The sequence below is a fragment of the Phoca vitulina genome, unplaced genomic scaffold (genome assembly GCF_004348235.1).
Source record: "Phoca vitulina isolate PV1807 unplaced genomic scaffold, GSC_HSeal_1.0 scaffold5, whole genome shotgun sequence".
Lineage (NCBI taxonomy): Eukaryota > Metazoa > Chordata > Mammalia > Carnivora > Phocidae > Phoca > Phoca vitulina.
Genome location: NW_022589708.1, coordinates 72,849,277 through 72,866,355, shown reverse-complemented (window position 1 = coordinate 72,866,355; position 17,079 = coordinate 72,849,277). Strand labels below are relative to the sequence as shown.

At 41.6% G+C, this 17,079-nt stretch overlaps 1 protein-coding gene across 2 annotated transcripts in view; it reads left to right on the top strand.

Moving 5' to 3' along the window:
- Nucleotides 1-6,681, top strand: part of LOC116631763 (protein POLR1D-like) — a 43,157-nt gene extending 36,476 nt beyond the window's left edge. For both annotated transcript variants that reach the window (XM_032403292.1, XM_032403293.1), the window contains exon 3: nucleotides 5,576-6,681. In XM_032403292.1, coding sequence (XP_032259183.1) covers nucleotides 5,576-5,843 — 268 coding nt within the window. In that variant the 3' untranslated portion in view covers nucleotides 5,844-6,681. The remainder of the gene's footprint in view (nucleotides 1-5,575) is intronic.
- Nucleotides 6,682-17,079: the final 10,398 nt, after the last annotated feature.

The following is a 17,079-nucleotide window of genomic DNA, read 5'->3' as shown; positions in this document are numbered from 1 at the left end:
ACCACTATCTGATGGGTCATATTCATGGAACTATTTTAGAATCCAAAAGTGGCAGGTCTAGGGCACCCGGGTGGCTCAGTCAGTTAAGCGTCCAACTCTTGGTTTCAGCTCAGGTGATCTCAGGGTCCTGAGGTCGAGCCCCACGTCAGGCAGGCTCCAAGCTCACCCGAGTCTGCTTGAGATTCTCTGCCCCTCCCCCACCTGTCTCTCTAAAATAAATAACATCTTCTTTTTAAAAAGTGGCAGGTCTGACTCTGTAGCATGCTAGATATTACTACTTCTATCCTTCAGCAGTAAAGACAAAAACTGTTAAAACCAGAAAGAAAAAAAATCACATATCTCATCCCCTTTCTGTTCTCTAAGTTTGTTTACAGTCTACTGTTTTTCCTAAGTCAAGGATGATAACTGCAAGGAGGAAGTGCCTTATTTTTACACATTATGTTATATCGTGTGCCCACTCAAAAAGAAAAAGAGATGAAAAGCTTACAATTCCAGCCTCAGTCAGTCTGCGAGTCTCTCTAATGGCAGATTCTCCAGAAATCCACCTCTCCTGGGGCATGCAGAAGCCTTCACAGCTTCTGAGCTGACAGCTTTGGAAGTGAAGTAAAGTGCTTCCCTTTTAAAGTTGACCAGAGCGAGGATGTCAGAGCTTAAGTCTGACAGTGCTGTTGTGGGTACTCTCCCAATGCAGCTGTAGGCGGTCTCATTATACTTAGAGTTTTATATCCCTTTATACTAAAATCAGCTCCTCCCACATGAGCTAGTATACTTTTCTAAAACCAAAAATAAAAACAACTGGCCAGGGTGAGAAAGCGGACACTGTGTGGGTCAGAGCTGCAGACGGGGAAGCAGCCGCTCCGTCTGGTGGCCTCTCCGGTCCCCAACCCCGGAAGCATGTCTTGGGACATAGCTAGTGACGTTATATGGAGCAGATGCCACCGCCTGTGCCCTCGCTCCAGGGCTCAGGTTTTACCTCAGTGCGGATACGAAAAGCCCTGGAATGGTGGGTACCCAATGCTAGCTTATCATGTCATCTCAAGTATGGGGGGAAATGGCACCAGGAAAGAGCTGAGAAACAAGACAGAGATCAATGAAATGAATTTTCTTTTTTTTTAAGATTTTATTGATTGATTGATTGATTGATTGTTGGGGAGGGGTAAAGGAAGAGGGAGAGAGAATCCCAAGCAGACTCCTCGCCAAGTGCAGAGCCCAGTGCGGGGCTCGATCTTACAACCCTGAGACCATGATCCCAGCCGAAATCAAGAGTCAGGTGCTCAACAACTGATCCACCCAGGTGCCCCAGAAATGAATTTTCTAATGGGATGAATGAGAGGAGAGTAATTTTCTAAAGGCTTAACATGCAGAACACGAGCAGAGAAGTTTAAAACTGGGACAGACTTCGGAAATCATCTACATACCTCAGCCTACAGTGTTACATCTGAAGAGCATCTACAGAGCTTACACAGTATTAGGAAATGCAAATTATAACCTCAAGTGAAACTTCCAGGTATAGAAGTCTAAACATTTGAAGTACCAAAATTTTTTTCTTTTAAACAATTTTATTTATTTGACAGAGAGAGCACAGGTAGGGGAAGCGGCAGGCAGAGGGAGAGGGAGAAGCAGGCTCCCCGCTGAGCAGGGAGCCCGACATGGGGCTCGATCCCAGCACCCTGAGATCATGACCTGAGCCGAAGGCAGACACCCAACTGACTGAGCCACCCAGGTGCTCCACCAAAACTTTTTTTTAAGATTTTTTATTTGAGAGAGAGAGAGTGCATATGTGCATGAGCAGGAGAAGAAACAAAGGGAGAGAATATCCGACTCCCACCGAGCACCAGCCTGCCGCTGGGCTCCATCTCACCAGCCTTGAGACCAGGAACTGAGCCAAAACCAAGAATCGGAAGCTTAATCAACGGAGCCACCCAGGTGCCCTAAGTAATTTTAACCATTTTTATGAAAATTTCTATAAAATCCCATTAACTTTTTCTTGATGGCTCAGGTTTTATTTGTTTTTAATTTTTTGTTCATTGAGAAACACCAGATAGCCTGCTCTGTTCTTGATTAGCTTCTTATCCCAGGTGATTTGAGACTTTAGGATGTTATCTTGAGTTGCTATCAAGGAGAAATCCCTGCTATATTAACTAATGTGCTATATATATTCTTTTTCATGAAGAGAGAGTGAATAATAATAATAATATAAGTCCACAATCCCTTGTTTAAAACCCTTGAATCCCTCTGTTTCTAAGTTGAGATATTTTCACATTTTAGAAAGGTACGGGAGCACATCCAGTGTGCACTACGAACGCCCCCAGGGCTACTTGTTCAACACATCGTCATTTCTGCCCCCACACATACGCGTATACTAAATGGGATAGAGACTAGACATAAATAGCCCAGTGTCAGGTTAGGCCAGGTTTTGCTGTCAGATGAGTTTCAACATCATATAAAAAACCTGATTTTCAAAGGTTTTAACATTTTGGAATCGTGGATGAGAAATTATAGACCCATCGGTAACATTTATTGAAGATTTACCATGGGCCAGGTACTGTGCTAAGTGCTTTATGCGTTATCTCAATAAATCCTCCCAATAGGTCAATACGTCTATTACTCCTGTTTAAAAATGGGGAAAACTGATGCACAGGGGAGTTAAGTAACTTGCCCGTGGTCACACAGCTAATTCGTAGAGCTAGGATAGAACCCAGAGCTAACATGTACCAAATGCTTGTTATATATTAGTATTATCCTAAGCACTCATTTGATCTGCAAGCATTCCGTTAAGATAGTCACTGTTACTATCCCACATTGAACAGATAAGAAGCAATGGGGAGACTATAGAACATGCCCAAGGTTCAATCCAATAGATCGTGTGATTTCAGAGCATGTGTTCTCAGCCGGTGGTACCATGTTGTATGAGTCTGTAGAAATGAAACAACCGGCTTCGAGGTTCAGCAAAATGAGTTCCCACACTGAAGGCTAGAGCGGTTCTCTCCCAGCGGATTTCCTCAAACGTCAGCAGCACTGTTAGACTCCTTATACTGTGATATTTTCACTGCAGATTTTATCATTTCCGTATATGGAATCATTTACTACACGTACCTCCACATCTGCTTGCAACTGCCCCTCTATCTCATTGCCCTGCCTTACTTATTACGAGTATAAATAAGCACTTACTCTCATTTCTAAAGCATGTCCTGGCATGTTTGGGAGACGTCACTCTCAGCACCCCCCACCCCCACCATGTAAACCAAATTCTGTCCCAGCTGCCCTTGACTCTGCACCTGGAATAGACTCTTAGGCACGACCAACATTAAAAATCCCATCTCTAATGTTAAAAAAGAGATGTAAAGGCCACTTTTCTTGTGGCTGGATTCTAGACCAAAGTCCTCTCATTCTCGGAACAGCTCTTTTGGGGGCTGTGTTGAGTCAGTGGGCCACACTAGCTGCTGGAAGCTCGCAGCCGTCCCCTCCGGCGCAAACCCCACTCTCTCAGCAGGAACTCCGCTGGGTCTCTAGCAGAAGAGCTTTGTTCTCCTCGGACGAGCATATATGGTGGTAAAGATGATCTTCCGTGGAACATAGCAAAATAGAGCGGAATTCACCAGGAGTTACCAAAGGGTTTGTTTTGATGATTGTCCCATCAGGCAATACTCGCCTTTCCTCATTTGTCTAATCCAGAGAAGAACTGACCCGTTTTGCCAGCACTGAGCTGGCCCACTCCCAGGGAGAGACCCCAGAATGCTTCTGGAGCTGGCTGCCCGTGGCCTCCCAGAGCCAACAGACACACGTGGTCCGTTTACTCGTACAGACGATTCTGCCCCTGCGCTAAGCACGGGGCCACAGTTGGCAAAGAGGGGCATGCTCGGCTCTTTACACTCCGCGCTGAGGGGCCCTTTTGTCCTGCCGACCAGCCATATCGTGCTCTTTGGTGGCATCAGTGTGTCGACCCCAATGACGGCAGAGCTGGGCGGCCTGTCATCGATGCTGCCCAGATCGTGCACCGCGACCCGACGCCCGGGTGGCTCTGCCTTAGGGCTACTGAGCGCATCACGCTGCTCCGTGTGCTTCTCTGGAAGCTCCATGAAGCCCCCTGGGGCTCCAGGGAGCTACGTGGTGTTGTGCCCCCAGGACGTCACATCTTTGTCACTGCCTTTCTTCTTTGCTCCTCATCTCATGCACTGTGGCTTCTAAACTCCGGCGCTATAAGAAAAACAAAACAAAAACTCCACCTCTAAGTGTTCCCGCTGGTCCTACTGCACTCCACTGCCCCTTCTCTCTGCGTTTCTTTTTCTCCTTGTTCTAGTATTTTCCCTCGTCACTTCTCCTAGCCTGAGCATGACGCACGCACTGCCCATCGAGTGCCTACAGCACCTTTGATTCTTCTCAGATATTTTCTCTGTCCGTGTAGACACAAGAACTGCTTATTTGCTACCAGAGACATTTTCTTTTATCTTTCTCCATATTTTACTCCCAGATTCGATGCCATTTTTGGTTGCTTGAGCTGGTCTGACCTCCGTGTAAGTGGCACGAGGCTGATGTCTGCTCATATTTCACTGATAGGGTACTAGACTATAAAATCACTGTGGTGGGGCGCTGGTGGATTGATTTTGAAGTATTGTGTGGGATTCTCTTTTTTATCAAAGTTTGACACAAAGATGCAGATTATAGAATCCTACATTCATTTTTGCTTAATGCCGGCCACTGAGTAACATGATTTTGGGGATCAGCATCCTCCTCATCCCCTCACCCCCCTCATGTGACAGACAGCTGAAGGCCAAGAGAAATACGCAGGTTCTCATCTGTGTGGGGTTTTCTTCCCCAAAATGAAAGCTTTATGCAGTTGAAAAAGAAAACGACTATAGTATATACCTAAGCATGTAAAATAATACTTTAGTTACATCCTGTCTCTTGGGTGAACTTGAGTCACCAGCTGCTTAAATATACCCCACACAGAAACTGACCCAGAGGGTGGGCCTACATGAAGTGCTCCCCAACAGAACACACACTAGAGGCCTGACATGGAACGTGTCAGAGATTCTTTTAAAGGTAAAATGTGATTATGGCATTTTTATGGATTCTTTGGATAATTTTTATTTCTGGAGTAGAGCATTTAGCCCCAGCATCCAAGATATGGCAAGAGATACTTCTTTTGTTCCTCGGAGAGGGACTAAACTTTACTCTGGTAATTAAAAACAAGCCACGATCAATTTAGCTCAAAACGCAGATTATAGTCAAATCTGGGCATTTATTATTCAACGGGAAAATGGAAGTGATTCCGTTCTTTCACGTTGTGGTCAATACCTGCGCATACAAAGCCATAGGAAAGTCAGTGCCAAGAAGGAAGAAAGGGGTGAAGTATTCAGATAAGGTCCAGCTCGGTCATCCCCGGAATTCCAGGCGTCTTGCCTTTTCCCCCTTGTACTCAGAGTTTACACTAGGTGGCATGCAAGGAAAGCCGAACACATTCAGAAACTTGATTCTGTGGACACAGAATTCTTTGGCACGGACCCGTGGCCGGTGGGTGCAGCTCTGGAGCAAGGTATTCGGTTTGAGAATGTTCTCTTTTTTCCCTCCCCAGGATGAAGTGTCCTCTCGCTGGGACAAATAAAAGATTCCTCATTAACACAATTAAGAACACGCTGCCCTCCCATAAAGAGCAAGACCCTGAGCAAAAAGAGGGCAGCAAGGAAGCCGCGAAAAGCCAGAGCCAGAAAGAAGAGAACCGGAAGAAGCACAGAGGCCACCCCTACAAGCCCAGCTTCCAGGCCCGGGGCCCCAGCAGCCGCTCTCCGGGCAAGAAGTGCAGCAGGCAGGAGAAGGACGAGACGCGTTCCAACAGGCGATGAGGCGGGCCCCAGCCGCCAGCGCTGCTTCCTCTGGGCTGGGGGTGTGCGGGGGTGTGCGGACGAGCCTGTGAGGACAGGCCTTGAGCTGCAGAGCGAGCACCGAGGGGTGACTTTCATGGTCGGTCCTTTGCTGTTGTGACAAGGAAATGAGTCCACGGGGACTTGCCCGGAAGGTGTTGGAGCACGTTTCAGCTCCTTCAGCCGGGCGTCCTCCTATACACGTGTCCTGTTTTCATTCTCTCTTGTTTGGAAGTTGGTTTCAAAATAAACCTAAGACTTCAAGTTTTCAGAGATTGTTACTACTAGTTCCGATGTTTTTTTTGTTTTTTTTTGTTTTTTTGATGTATTACAATTGTGGTCGTCTCTCCAATTTTCTCCAAAAAATAAAACCCTTGTAAATCCTGTACGTTATCTTTTTGGATGATGAATTTAAAATTCAGAAGTCATCCGACCAGTAACCACAGTCAGGAAAAGAGGTAGCCCTTCAGGGGCTAGAAATTTACCATGAAACTCTCTCTTTTGTTTTCCTGTAAGTGAGCAATGTAGGAAATTCTCAAAATGGCTTTGAATTTAGTGTTTCATATCAGTAACCAGAGGTTAAAAAATTGGCCCTGTGGTTTCCTTGTGCATTCTCAAACTCACTCCTAAGATAGAACAACTTTTCTATATTTAATTTTTTGGTGAATATGTAAGTTTTAAGTGGTGCTTTAAAAAGAACCCTTAAAGTTAAAATTAACGTAAGTATTTTAGTGCTATGTCTTATTTAGCTACAGACTATAATACCACTCAGTATAGTTGTTTCAGAAATCTTAATTTTAAATAAAAGTGTGTTTACAACGCCTTTTTCTGTTTTTTTCAATATGGATGTGTGTCTGTTTTAATGTATAATTACAAACCTTTCAAACCTGTATTCTTCCTTTCATACTCAGGAAAATGTCACCAAGTACCCTCTTCCCCGGTCCACAAAAGGAAGAAGAATCTGTCTCTCTGTCCCCACCCCTCCCAATTTTCCAAAGCGTCTGAGCTTATGCCTGGCTGCTCCCAGATAATCACTCACCACAGCCTGCTCCCTGCTTCCTGGCAGCCAAGAAAAGCCCTTTCTAAATGTTAGAAAGGAGCACATCCGAAAAGTTAGCTTCGGGGTGTTTATAAACTAGAATAGACCAAGTCCTGGCTTTGCCCATCAAGCCGCTGGCCACACCCTCAGTCTGCTCTGAGCTAAAAGCTCAGGAGTGACAAACCCCAGGCTTTGTCGCTTGACCCACCGGCCTCCCCCGCCCCCAAAGACCCCAGGGCCTCATCCTGTGACTTTATAACAACACAGCAACACACTTTGCTTTCAAACATATAAAAGGAATAGTTTGGTTCATAGGACTTTATCCAAATCCATTTATGCATTAGCTTACGCTGTTTGTGCTAAATTTGGAATGTTTTGTGTTTAAAGACTAGAAATAGCGTAGTCATGAGTTTTTGAAAATTCTTGTTATAATTAAGTAAAATAAAGTTGGATTGTGTCAATTGTCTGTTCTCCGTGTTTAGAGCAAACTGCCAAGTTCATTATTCTTTAAAAGAAAATGATTATAATGAGTACATTCTCATACTTAACAGAAGCCCCTGTAGCCTCCTCGTACTGAACCTTATTTGTGTTCAAGTACGAGTGTTCGGCAGGATCACTTTCCCTTTAAAAGGAATTGTTCTGCTTCTGAAAACTATCAGACTCTTAAAACTTTGATCAAGAGCAGCCATGGTTTCCTGTACATAAACGTCAAGAGCAAATGATCCGTTCTTATTCCCCATCTTGGCAGTGGGTGTTGGCGAAGGTCTTGGTGCTGAGATCTCACCCGCACCAGCCACGTCCTGCGTCTGCACCTCCCGTGCAAGCCCCGCCGAGAGCTTCCTCGGCCTCAGTGCTACTGTCTGCCCTCCTGTGTGAGGGTCTGCGGAGCTCACACAGCCCAGCAGAGGAGGTCGAGGAGGTGAATGCAGCCGGCCTCTGCTGTTGGCTGGCTGTGGGGCCCTAGCTGGTGGCTTCTCTGGACTGCGTCTTCCCCACCTGGGAACCAAGCTGTTTGGACTGAGTCCCTAATTTAGCAGTAAGTAGAGAGGGAAGTACCGAGTGCTTAGCCCTCAGTTTTAGGAACTGCGTTTCATGCTTCCTTTAGAAAGCTACAAGACTTGAACACAAGTGGGACTTAGCAGAATTCATTTTCTGCTTTACTGGGTTTCAGAAAGCAGGTCTCTGAGAAATGTAAACCAAAATCAATGGTCTCCGCTGTGGCTGGTGACCTGTTAGTGTTAGTCCTTCCGAATGGCCCACGCGTCATGGGGAGGGAGCTAGAGCGGATGGTTTTACTTAGAGCAGGCTGAGTACTGAAGAACACTTCCTCAGGTCTGATTCTGGAAGGTGGCTGTGGAATTTTGAATTTGCCTGTGCTTTTTTTTTTCCCAGGTGGGGTGAGGTGGTACAGATCCGCCTCAAATCTACTAGTAGAATTTGTCATTCCTTCATGGATTATCCATGTGACTTAGCATGGCACTTATATTTTTATATTTATATAATTCCTGTCACTCCTAGAGGACATGCCATTGTCTTTGGATCATAAAGAGTATCTGGCCCATAATCAGAGCTTGTTTAATAAACATGACATGCGGTGAATTCCTGATGAAGTGAAGCCTCACACTCCCTTAAGGAGTGCTAAACTTGTAAGTATTCTCACCAGGAGGCGTAGGTCGGCTATACTGAAACTGTGTGGACAATAATGCTTATTGGGTGTCACCTGTGGGCCAAACATGTTAGGCCTTTTTTCCCCAGCTTTATTGAGATATAGTTAACATATAACTCTGCATCAGTTTAAGATATAAAATGTGGTGATTTGATGTAAGTATATATTGTGAAATGATTACAATTAGGTAAACTAACACATTACCACACAGTTAGCTTTTTGTGTGAGTAGTGAGAACATTTAAGATAGGCCTTCACCTGTGTCCACACAATCACCTCAACCCTATGAAGAAGGTGCTATTATGCCCATTTTATAAATAAGGAAACAGGACAGTTTGCCCAAGGTCTCAGAGCTGGGAGGTGACAGGAATGCTGTCTGAAGCCACCACTGTCTGAATCTACAAACCTATATTCTTTCCAGAACCTTCTGCCAATCCGAATCCGAACTCAGCTCCCTCAAAACACAGGACTAGGATGTCTTGGTGTAGAATGGGCCAAGGATTCCCTACTTAAGAGCATAAAAACTTATGTAACTAATGCATTTTATTTTATTTAAGATTTTATTCATTTATTTGACAGAGAGAGACAGCAAGAGAGGGAACACAAGCAGGGGGAGTGGGAGAGGGAGAAGCAGGCTCCCTGTTCAGCAGGGAGCCCGATGGGGCTCGATCCCAGGACCCTGGGATCATGACCTGAGCCGAAGGCAGACGCTTAACGACTGAGCCACCCAGGCGCCCCTAGCTAATGCATTTTATTGGTTACAGTGTACTCCTGGTGACCAGACTGGGCAAGGCCCACCCAAGGAATGCCAGCTGGGCCAGGGTTTCCATGCAGGCCAGCTTCGACAGCCATCGTAATCCAAGAGGAAAACTCTTACAATTCTCTGGTTAAATGGTTAAGTGGCAGCTGATGGAATACCTGAGGGAAATTAAACCCCACGTGAAGGAAAGATTTTAAGCTATTTCATATTTAGCCTCTCCTTTTTTCCATCCGCAAGAATTGCAAGATTTTGGAGTTAAGAAATCTTAGTGTCAAGGCCTCTTTGGTACCTTAAATAATAACATCCTATGACCGACGGAGAGTGTGCTGTCCCCACCTCAACCACCTTGGAAAGGCGTGTCAAAAGGTATTGGAATAAGCCCTGCCCTCGTCTGAGGCTCAATAATGAGAAGGCTAGTTTGCCCACGTTCTCAGGTTTTTTTAAAAGACTGCTAAGAAGCATGCACTCACACCCACGCGGACACAGAAAAGGAAGCAAATTAGTTAATCTACATTAAACTGCCAACACAACATAGTAAGCAGAATTCAGAGGAATTTTATAAACAAATAATTTTGATCTGGGTTACCATGCTATAAATCTCAGCAGAAGGCCCTGGGCATTATCATGAAAAGGCCAATAATAAACAGATTTGGGAGCATCATTGATAGTTGAGCTATTCTCCCCTCTATCTAGCCCTATAACTTTTGCTTTTGCTTTTCATGACTTACGAAAATTCCCTATGTGCAACATGAACTCCAAATATAACATCCTTATGAAATACCTGACAGACATTTGGCTCCACCAGGTAGATGTATAGCACATCTTCAGTGGTTGTCCGGCATCCTTCCTAAATGTTTTTTTTTTTCTCATTACTTCCTCAGGTGTAGTTCCTTCAGGACGAACTAGTATATATGGCCCAGTTACAAGCCTCTATTTACTCCAAGTTACAGCCCTGTCTGTCTGATGGGTAGTCTTTCAAAGCTCAGGGCTGATTTACAAACGAAAAACTGCAAGACTGATTTTTAATCCTATAGCCTACATGAAGAACGAGCCATTCACTCACTCACTCACTCATTCTGTAAGAGAGATAAGCAGATGTGACAAGCACATGCTGGGCCCAGATTAGAACAATCGAACTCCTGGCCTCAAAATCTTCTAAGCCATGTTCGTGTCCACCAAATTTAAAGGTAGAGAGTATTTGTGCAGCACGATACCTGCTTCTCAAAATTTTTTTTGCCCTGCCTGCTGGTATTCCAGTTTTCCATATTTCGGAAGCAATTTGGGAAGCAATTTCCATATTTGGGAAGTTTCCATATTTGGTAGGTCATCAGCACAAAAACAAAACAGAAGCATTCATTTTCAATTTTTTTTAAGTCAAAATTTTCATTTTGATGCGTCCTAAAAATATGCATTATTCTAGTGAATATATTTAGTGAATCTCAAAAATATGTGTGTGAATCTCAAAAATAAACACAGAAGACAATATATAATATATAACCAGATCATGTAAAACTATTAGAAACACACTAAGAACATGATAAAAAATTATGAATAGATTATATGTTCCCAGAAAATACAAACATCCAATAAGCATATGAAAAGTGTCTAATTCACCAGTAAAGAAAAAAATGCAAATTAAAATGATTTTTTCTTTTTTCCAAAATAGCTGAGTTTGGGGTTTTTTTTTAAAGTAATTCTGCTGGGGCGCCTGGGTGGCTCAGTTGGTTAAGCCTCTGCCTTTGGCTCAGGTTATGATCCCAGGGTCCTGGGATTGAGCCCCACACCTGCAGAGCAGCGAGCTTGTTTCTCCCTCTCCTTCTGCCTGCCACTCCCCCTGCTTGTGCTCTCTCTCTCTTTCTCTGACAAATGAATAAATAAAATCTTAAAAAAAAGAATTTAAAAACAAATTCAGTGGAGAAAGAGTCTTTCCAACAAATAGGTCAGATCTGAAACATTAGATATCAATACATTAAAAAAAATCTAAAATTAAAAATATTGACCATATCAAATGTTAGTGGGGATGTGGACCAATTGCAGCTCCCACCCACTGATCATGGGATTGTGAAATTGTACAACCACTCTGTAAAACAGTTTGACATGTTCTTAAAAAGTTAAACATACACTTACCATATGGTCCAATCATTCCACTCCTAGGTATTTTACCCAAGAGAAATGAAGTCATATGTCCATACCAAGACTTATTCACGAATGTTCCTAGCATCTCTGTTTGCATTAGTCAAAAACTAGAAACAACCCAAATATGGATCAAAAGGTAAGCAAATAGTCAAATTATGATATAGAATATCATACACAATACACAATGGAATACTATTCAGCAATTACAATAAGTCAATATTGATTCATGTAAGAACATGAATCACATGGATGAATGAATCTCAAAAATTATGCTAAGTCAAAGAAGTCAGATCAAAAAAAAAAAAGAGTACATAATTCTTGCTTCCATTTATCTAAAGTTATAGAAAATGTAAATACCTATAATGACAGAAAGCAGATCAGTGCTTTCCTGAGGGTGGTGATAGTAAAGTGAGGGACAGATGTACATGGATAAGACAGAATAGGGAAATGTTAGAGGTGATGGATATATTCATTACCTTGATTGTCATGCAAAATTTTCTAACAAGCAATAAAAGTCGTATTTAAGAGAAATCTTGGCATCTCAGTCCTTAGAATTCTTTGTTAGAAAAATTTGCATACAGGAAATATCAAAGGGAGTAGTTTGATATCTATTTCATTTTAGTTTTTTTCCCCTGATAACATTTTTAAATAGCTATATGGAGGTATAATTGACATATAACAAGCTTCACATACTTAAAGTGTAAAACTTTGTAAGTTTTACTTATGTAAACTCCTGTAAAATCATTACTACAGTCAAGTTAATGAACATATCTATCATCCCTAGCATTTCCTCCTTTTCCCTTGTCCAAGTACATCTGTCCCTTGCTTTAAAATCGCTACCCCCAGGAAACTACCAATCTGAGCTAAAACATGAGTTTTAAATAAGTTCCAGAGTCTCATAATACCAGAAATTTCTAGTTTGCAAAAAAAAAACTCCTCATTATACCAAGAACCAGCAAGATCTCAAACTGAATGAAAAAGACAATCAATAGATGCCAACATCAAGATAACATAGGTATTAGAACCATCCTAAAGATTTTAAAGCAATCATTATAAAAATGCTTCAACAAACAATTTTAAACACTCTCATAACAAATGAAAAAATAGAACATCTCAGCAAAGAAATAGAAGGTATAAATAAATACATTAAAATAAAAAAAATTAAAATGGAAAAATACATTAAAATCAAAAAAAATAAAAACTTAACGACGGACTCTACAGCAGAGTGGAGGAGACAGAAGAAAAAGTTAGCTAACTGTAAGCTAAAACAATACAAATCATCCAATCTGAACACCAAAGAGAAAACCCTAAAGAAAATGAACAGAGCCTCCATTAATTAATTAATGGAATTTCACAAAGAGAAGAGAAAGATGATAGGGGTGAAAAAGTACTTGAAGAAATAATGGGTGAGGGCACCTGGGTGGCTCAGTCATTAGGCATCTGCCTTTGGCTCAGGTCATGATCCAGGGGACCTGGGATCAAGCCCTGTGTTGGGCTCCTTGCTCAGCGGGGAGCCTGCTTCTCCCCCTCCCATTTCCCTGCTTGTGTTCCCTCTCTCTCTGTCTCTCTCGTGTCAAATAAATAAATAAAATCTTAAAAAAAAAAAATAATGGTTGAAAACACCCCAATTGGGCAAAAGATAAAAACTTACAGATTCAAGAAGCTGAATGAATCCAAAATAGGAAAACAAAAAATCCACAGCCAGACACATGATAGTCAAACTTCTGAAATCTAAAGGCTAATAAAAAACCTTGAAGCAGCTATAGAGAAATAACACTTTACCTATAAAGGTAAAACAATTAATGACAGTGGATTTCTCATCAGAAACTGTGGAGGCCAGAAGTATCACCACATATTTCAGATGCTGGAGGAAAAAATAACAGTCAACCCAGAATCTTATATCCAGCAAAAATATCCTTCAGGAATGAAGGGGAAATCAAGATATTCTCAGAGGAGGAAAGAAAAAACACTAAGAGGATTTGTTGTTAGAAGATCTACCCTAAAAAAATAACTTAAGTTCTCAAAATAGAAAGGAAATTATAAAAAAAAGGAATATTTGAACATAAGAACAACGTAAAGAGTAAAAATTATGGGTAAATACACTACATTTTCTCTCTCCTCTTGAGTTTTCTAAATTATGCTTGATAGCTGAAGAAAAAATTTAAACACTGCCTGATGCAGTTCTAAAGGTAAGTAGAGTAAATATTTAAAACAATTATATTATAGACAGGTTCTATCCCTGTACCATAGCATTTGTGCATAGCATAGTGCATTCTCCCCCTCTACTATCATTCCTTTGAGGAAAGCCGAAGACAATATATTCTACATTCATACTAAGCAAATGTCACTGGGTCCAGTACACTCAGAGGAAAGAAAGAGAATACAATATCTGAAAAAAAAAAAACAAAAAAAAACACAGTTATATTATAAATGGAGAAAAATGAAGGGATGTAAAGGAGGTTATGACATTTCACTGGAACTGGTAAAATAATGATATCAGCAGGCTGGTAAGTTATGTATATATAATGTAATACCCAGAGCAACCTCTAAAAAAGTTATGCAAAGAGATACAGTATATAAATCAAAATGGCATTTTGTTTTATTATTTTTTTTAAGATTTTGCTTATTTGATAGAGAATGAGAGAGAGAGAGATTGATTGGGAGAGAGAGAAAAAGCAGGGGGAACGGCAAAGGGAGAGGAGGAAGCAGGCTCTTCACTGAGCAAGGAGACCAATGCAGGGCTTGATCCCAAGACCCTGGGATCATGCCCTGAGTCAAAGGCAGACACTTAATTAACTGAACCACCCAGCACCCCCAAAATGGCATTTTAAAAAATGCTCAAATAACCCACAGGGAGGTGGTAAAAAGCAAAGAGAAATGAAAAACGGACCAAACATAAAACAAAAAACCTAAGACTTAAGCCCTAACATATAAATACTTATACTGTAGCACAATCCATTAAATGAAAAATTGATGTTAGGCTTCATCAAAATTGATAACTTTTACTCTGCAAAAGACCGTGTTAAAAGGTTGAAAAGACAAGTTAAAATCTAGGAAAAAATATTTGCAAACAACATATCCAAAAGGATTAGTATTAGTATTACATAAAGAACTCTCAAAACTCAAAGGTGGAAAAATCCCAATCAAATTAGAAAATGGGCAAAGGATATGAACAGACATTTCAATGAAGAGGACAGACAGATGCCTAGTAAGCACATGAAAAAAGGTTCAACATCATTCCATTCAGGAAATGCCAATTAAAGCCACAATGAGATATTACTGCACACCTATCAGAATGGCTAAAATTAAAAATAGCACCAAATGCTGTCAGGGATGTGAAGAAGATGGATAACCCATACACTGCTGGTGGGAAAGTAAAGCCCACTTTGGAAAACAATTTGGCAGTTTCTTTCTTTCTTTTTTTCTTTTTTTTTGGATTTATTTATTTATTTATTTTAGAGAGAGGGAGAACGTGAATGGGAGAAAGGGCAGAGGGAGAGGGAGAGAATTCTCAAGCAGAGTCCCCACTGAGCACAGAGCCCAACACGGGGCTCAAGATCATGACCTGAGCCAAAATCAAGAGTCAGCCACTTAACCAATTGAGCCACCCAGGTGCCCCAACTTGACAGTTTCTTAAAACACTAAACATGCTACTACTATAAAACCCAGTGATTGCACTTCTGGGCATTTGTCCCACAGAAATAAAGACTATATTCTCACAAAAACCTGTACAAGAATATTTATAGCAGCTTTATTCATAATAGCCAACAACGGAAACAACCCAGATGTCCTTCAATGAGTGAATGGTTAAACATAGGGCTGTATATCCATACCATGGAATTCTACTCAGAAATAAAAAGGAACAAACTGTCAAACTTGAAACAATCTAGAAAGTTATCCACATTCTTTGAAGACAACATCTCCATTAATTTTTTAGATATAATGGCTATTCATCAATTCATGACATACATTCATTCATTTGTTCAACAAATACATAAAGAGCAACTGCTGTGTGTCAGTCATTACTTCAGGTGCTGGGGACGGAGTGGTAAATGACACAGATATAATGTGTCCTCATAAAATGTACATTCTAACAAAGAGAGACAGTCTGTAAATAAGTAGACAAAAATAAGCAAAAACAATGTCAGATAAATGTAAGTTTTTTTAAATGCAATAAATCCAGGTAATAAGATAAAGCATCAGGATGTATAAGGGTTATTTTTAGAAAGAGGGATCAGGGAAAACCTTTGTGGCATTTTTGCCACAAAAGGTGGCATTTAAAAAATATATATTTTAGGGGCGCCTGGGTGGCTCAGCCATTAAGTATCTGCCTTTGGCTCAGGTCATGATCCCAGGGTCCTGGGATTGAGCCCCGCATCGGGCTTCCTGCTGGGCGGGGAGCCTGCTTCTCCCTCTCGCACTCCCCCGCCCCGCTTGTGTTCCCTCTCGCTGTCTCTCTCTCTGTCAAATAAATAAATAAAATCTTAAATATATATATATATATATATATATATATATTTTTTTTTTTTTTTTTTTTTGAGAGAGAGAGAGAGAGAGCACAGGCGGCGGGGGGTAGGCAGCAGAGGGAGAGATTGAGAAGCAGGCTCCCCACTGAGCAGGGAGCCCAATGATGTGGGGCTCTATCCCATGACCTTGGGATCATGACCTGAGCCAAAGGCAGATGCTCAACCGACTGAGCCACCCAGGAACCCCAAAAGGTGGTGTTTTTGTTAAGATGTGATTGTGCAGAAGGAGCCAGCATGTGAAGATCTGGAGGAAGAAGATTCCAGGCAGAGGTAATGCAAAGGCAAAGACCCCAGGGGCAGGAAATCACTTGGGAGCTGGAGGAACAGAAGGATGGACAGTGTGGATGGAGTGAGCAAGGGGAAGTTAGTAGCAGGTAAGGTGAGAGGGGAAGATAGTGAATGGATCACACCAAGCCTTGTCAGAGTGGTAAGGAGTTTGTACTTCACTACTGGAGTACAGAAACTACTGAAGGGTTTAAACAGGAGAGTGAAATGATGTTGTTTACAGATTAAAAGTCTACTCTGTCTGCCAAGTGAGGAATGGACAATAGGATAAAGAGGGAAAACAGAGAAACCAGTTAGGAGATCATCGAAGGTTAGAAGTATAATGATTTTGACATTGTGATAACAATGGATATGGACAGAATGTGATTTGGAAGGAGCACTAAATTTTCTGATGTATTAGATATGAGGTGAGGGAAAAAGGAGAATCAAGAATGATTGCTAGGATTATGACATGAGCAGTTGGGTGAATGGTGGTGCCATTTGCTGAGATTCAGAAGACTAGAACAGAAAAGAGTTTGGGGTTGACAAATAGCTAGGTTTAGAAATGTTAAATTTGGGATTTATATTAACATTGGGTTCCCCAAGGCCGGTTGCTTCTGCATCTATCTTTTCACTGGTTACTTCTCCTACAAACACATTAATCTCTGCCCTATCTTAAAAGTCTAGGGAGAGTCCTTGGTGCTTGGCTAAAGTGAACACAAGGGGTTTTTTGTTTGGTTGGGTTTTTCTTTCTTTCTTTCTTTCTTTTTCTTTCTTTCTTTCTTTCTTTCTTTCTTTCTTTCTTTCTTTCTTTCTTTCTTTCTTTCT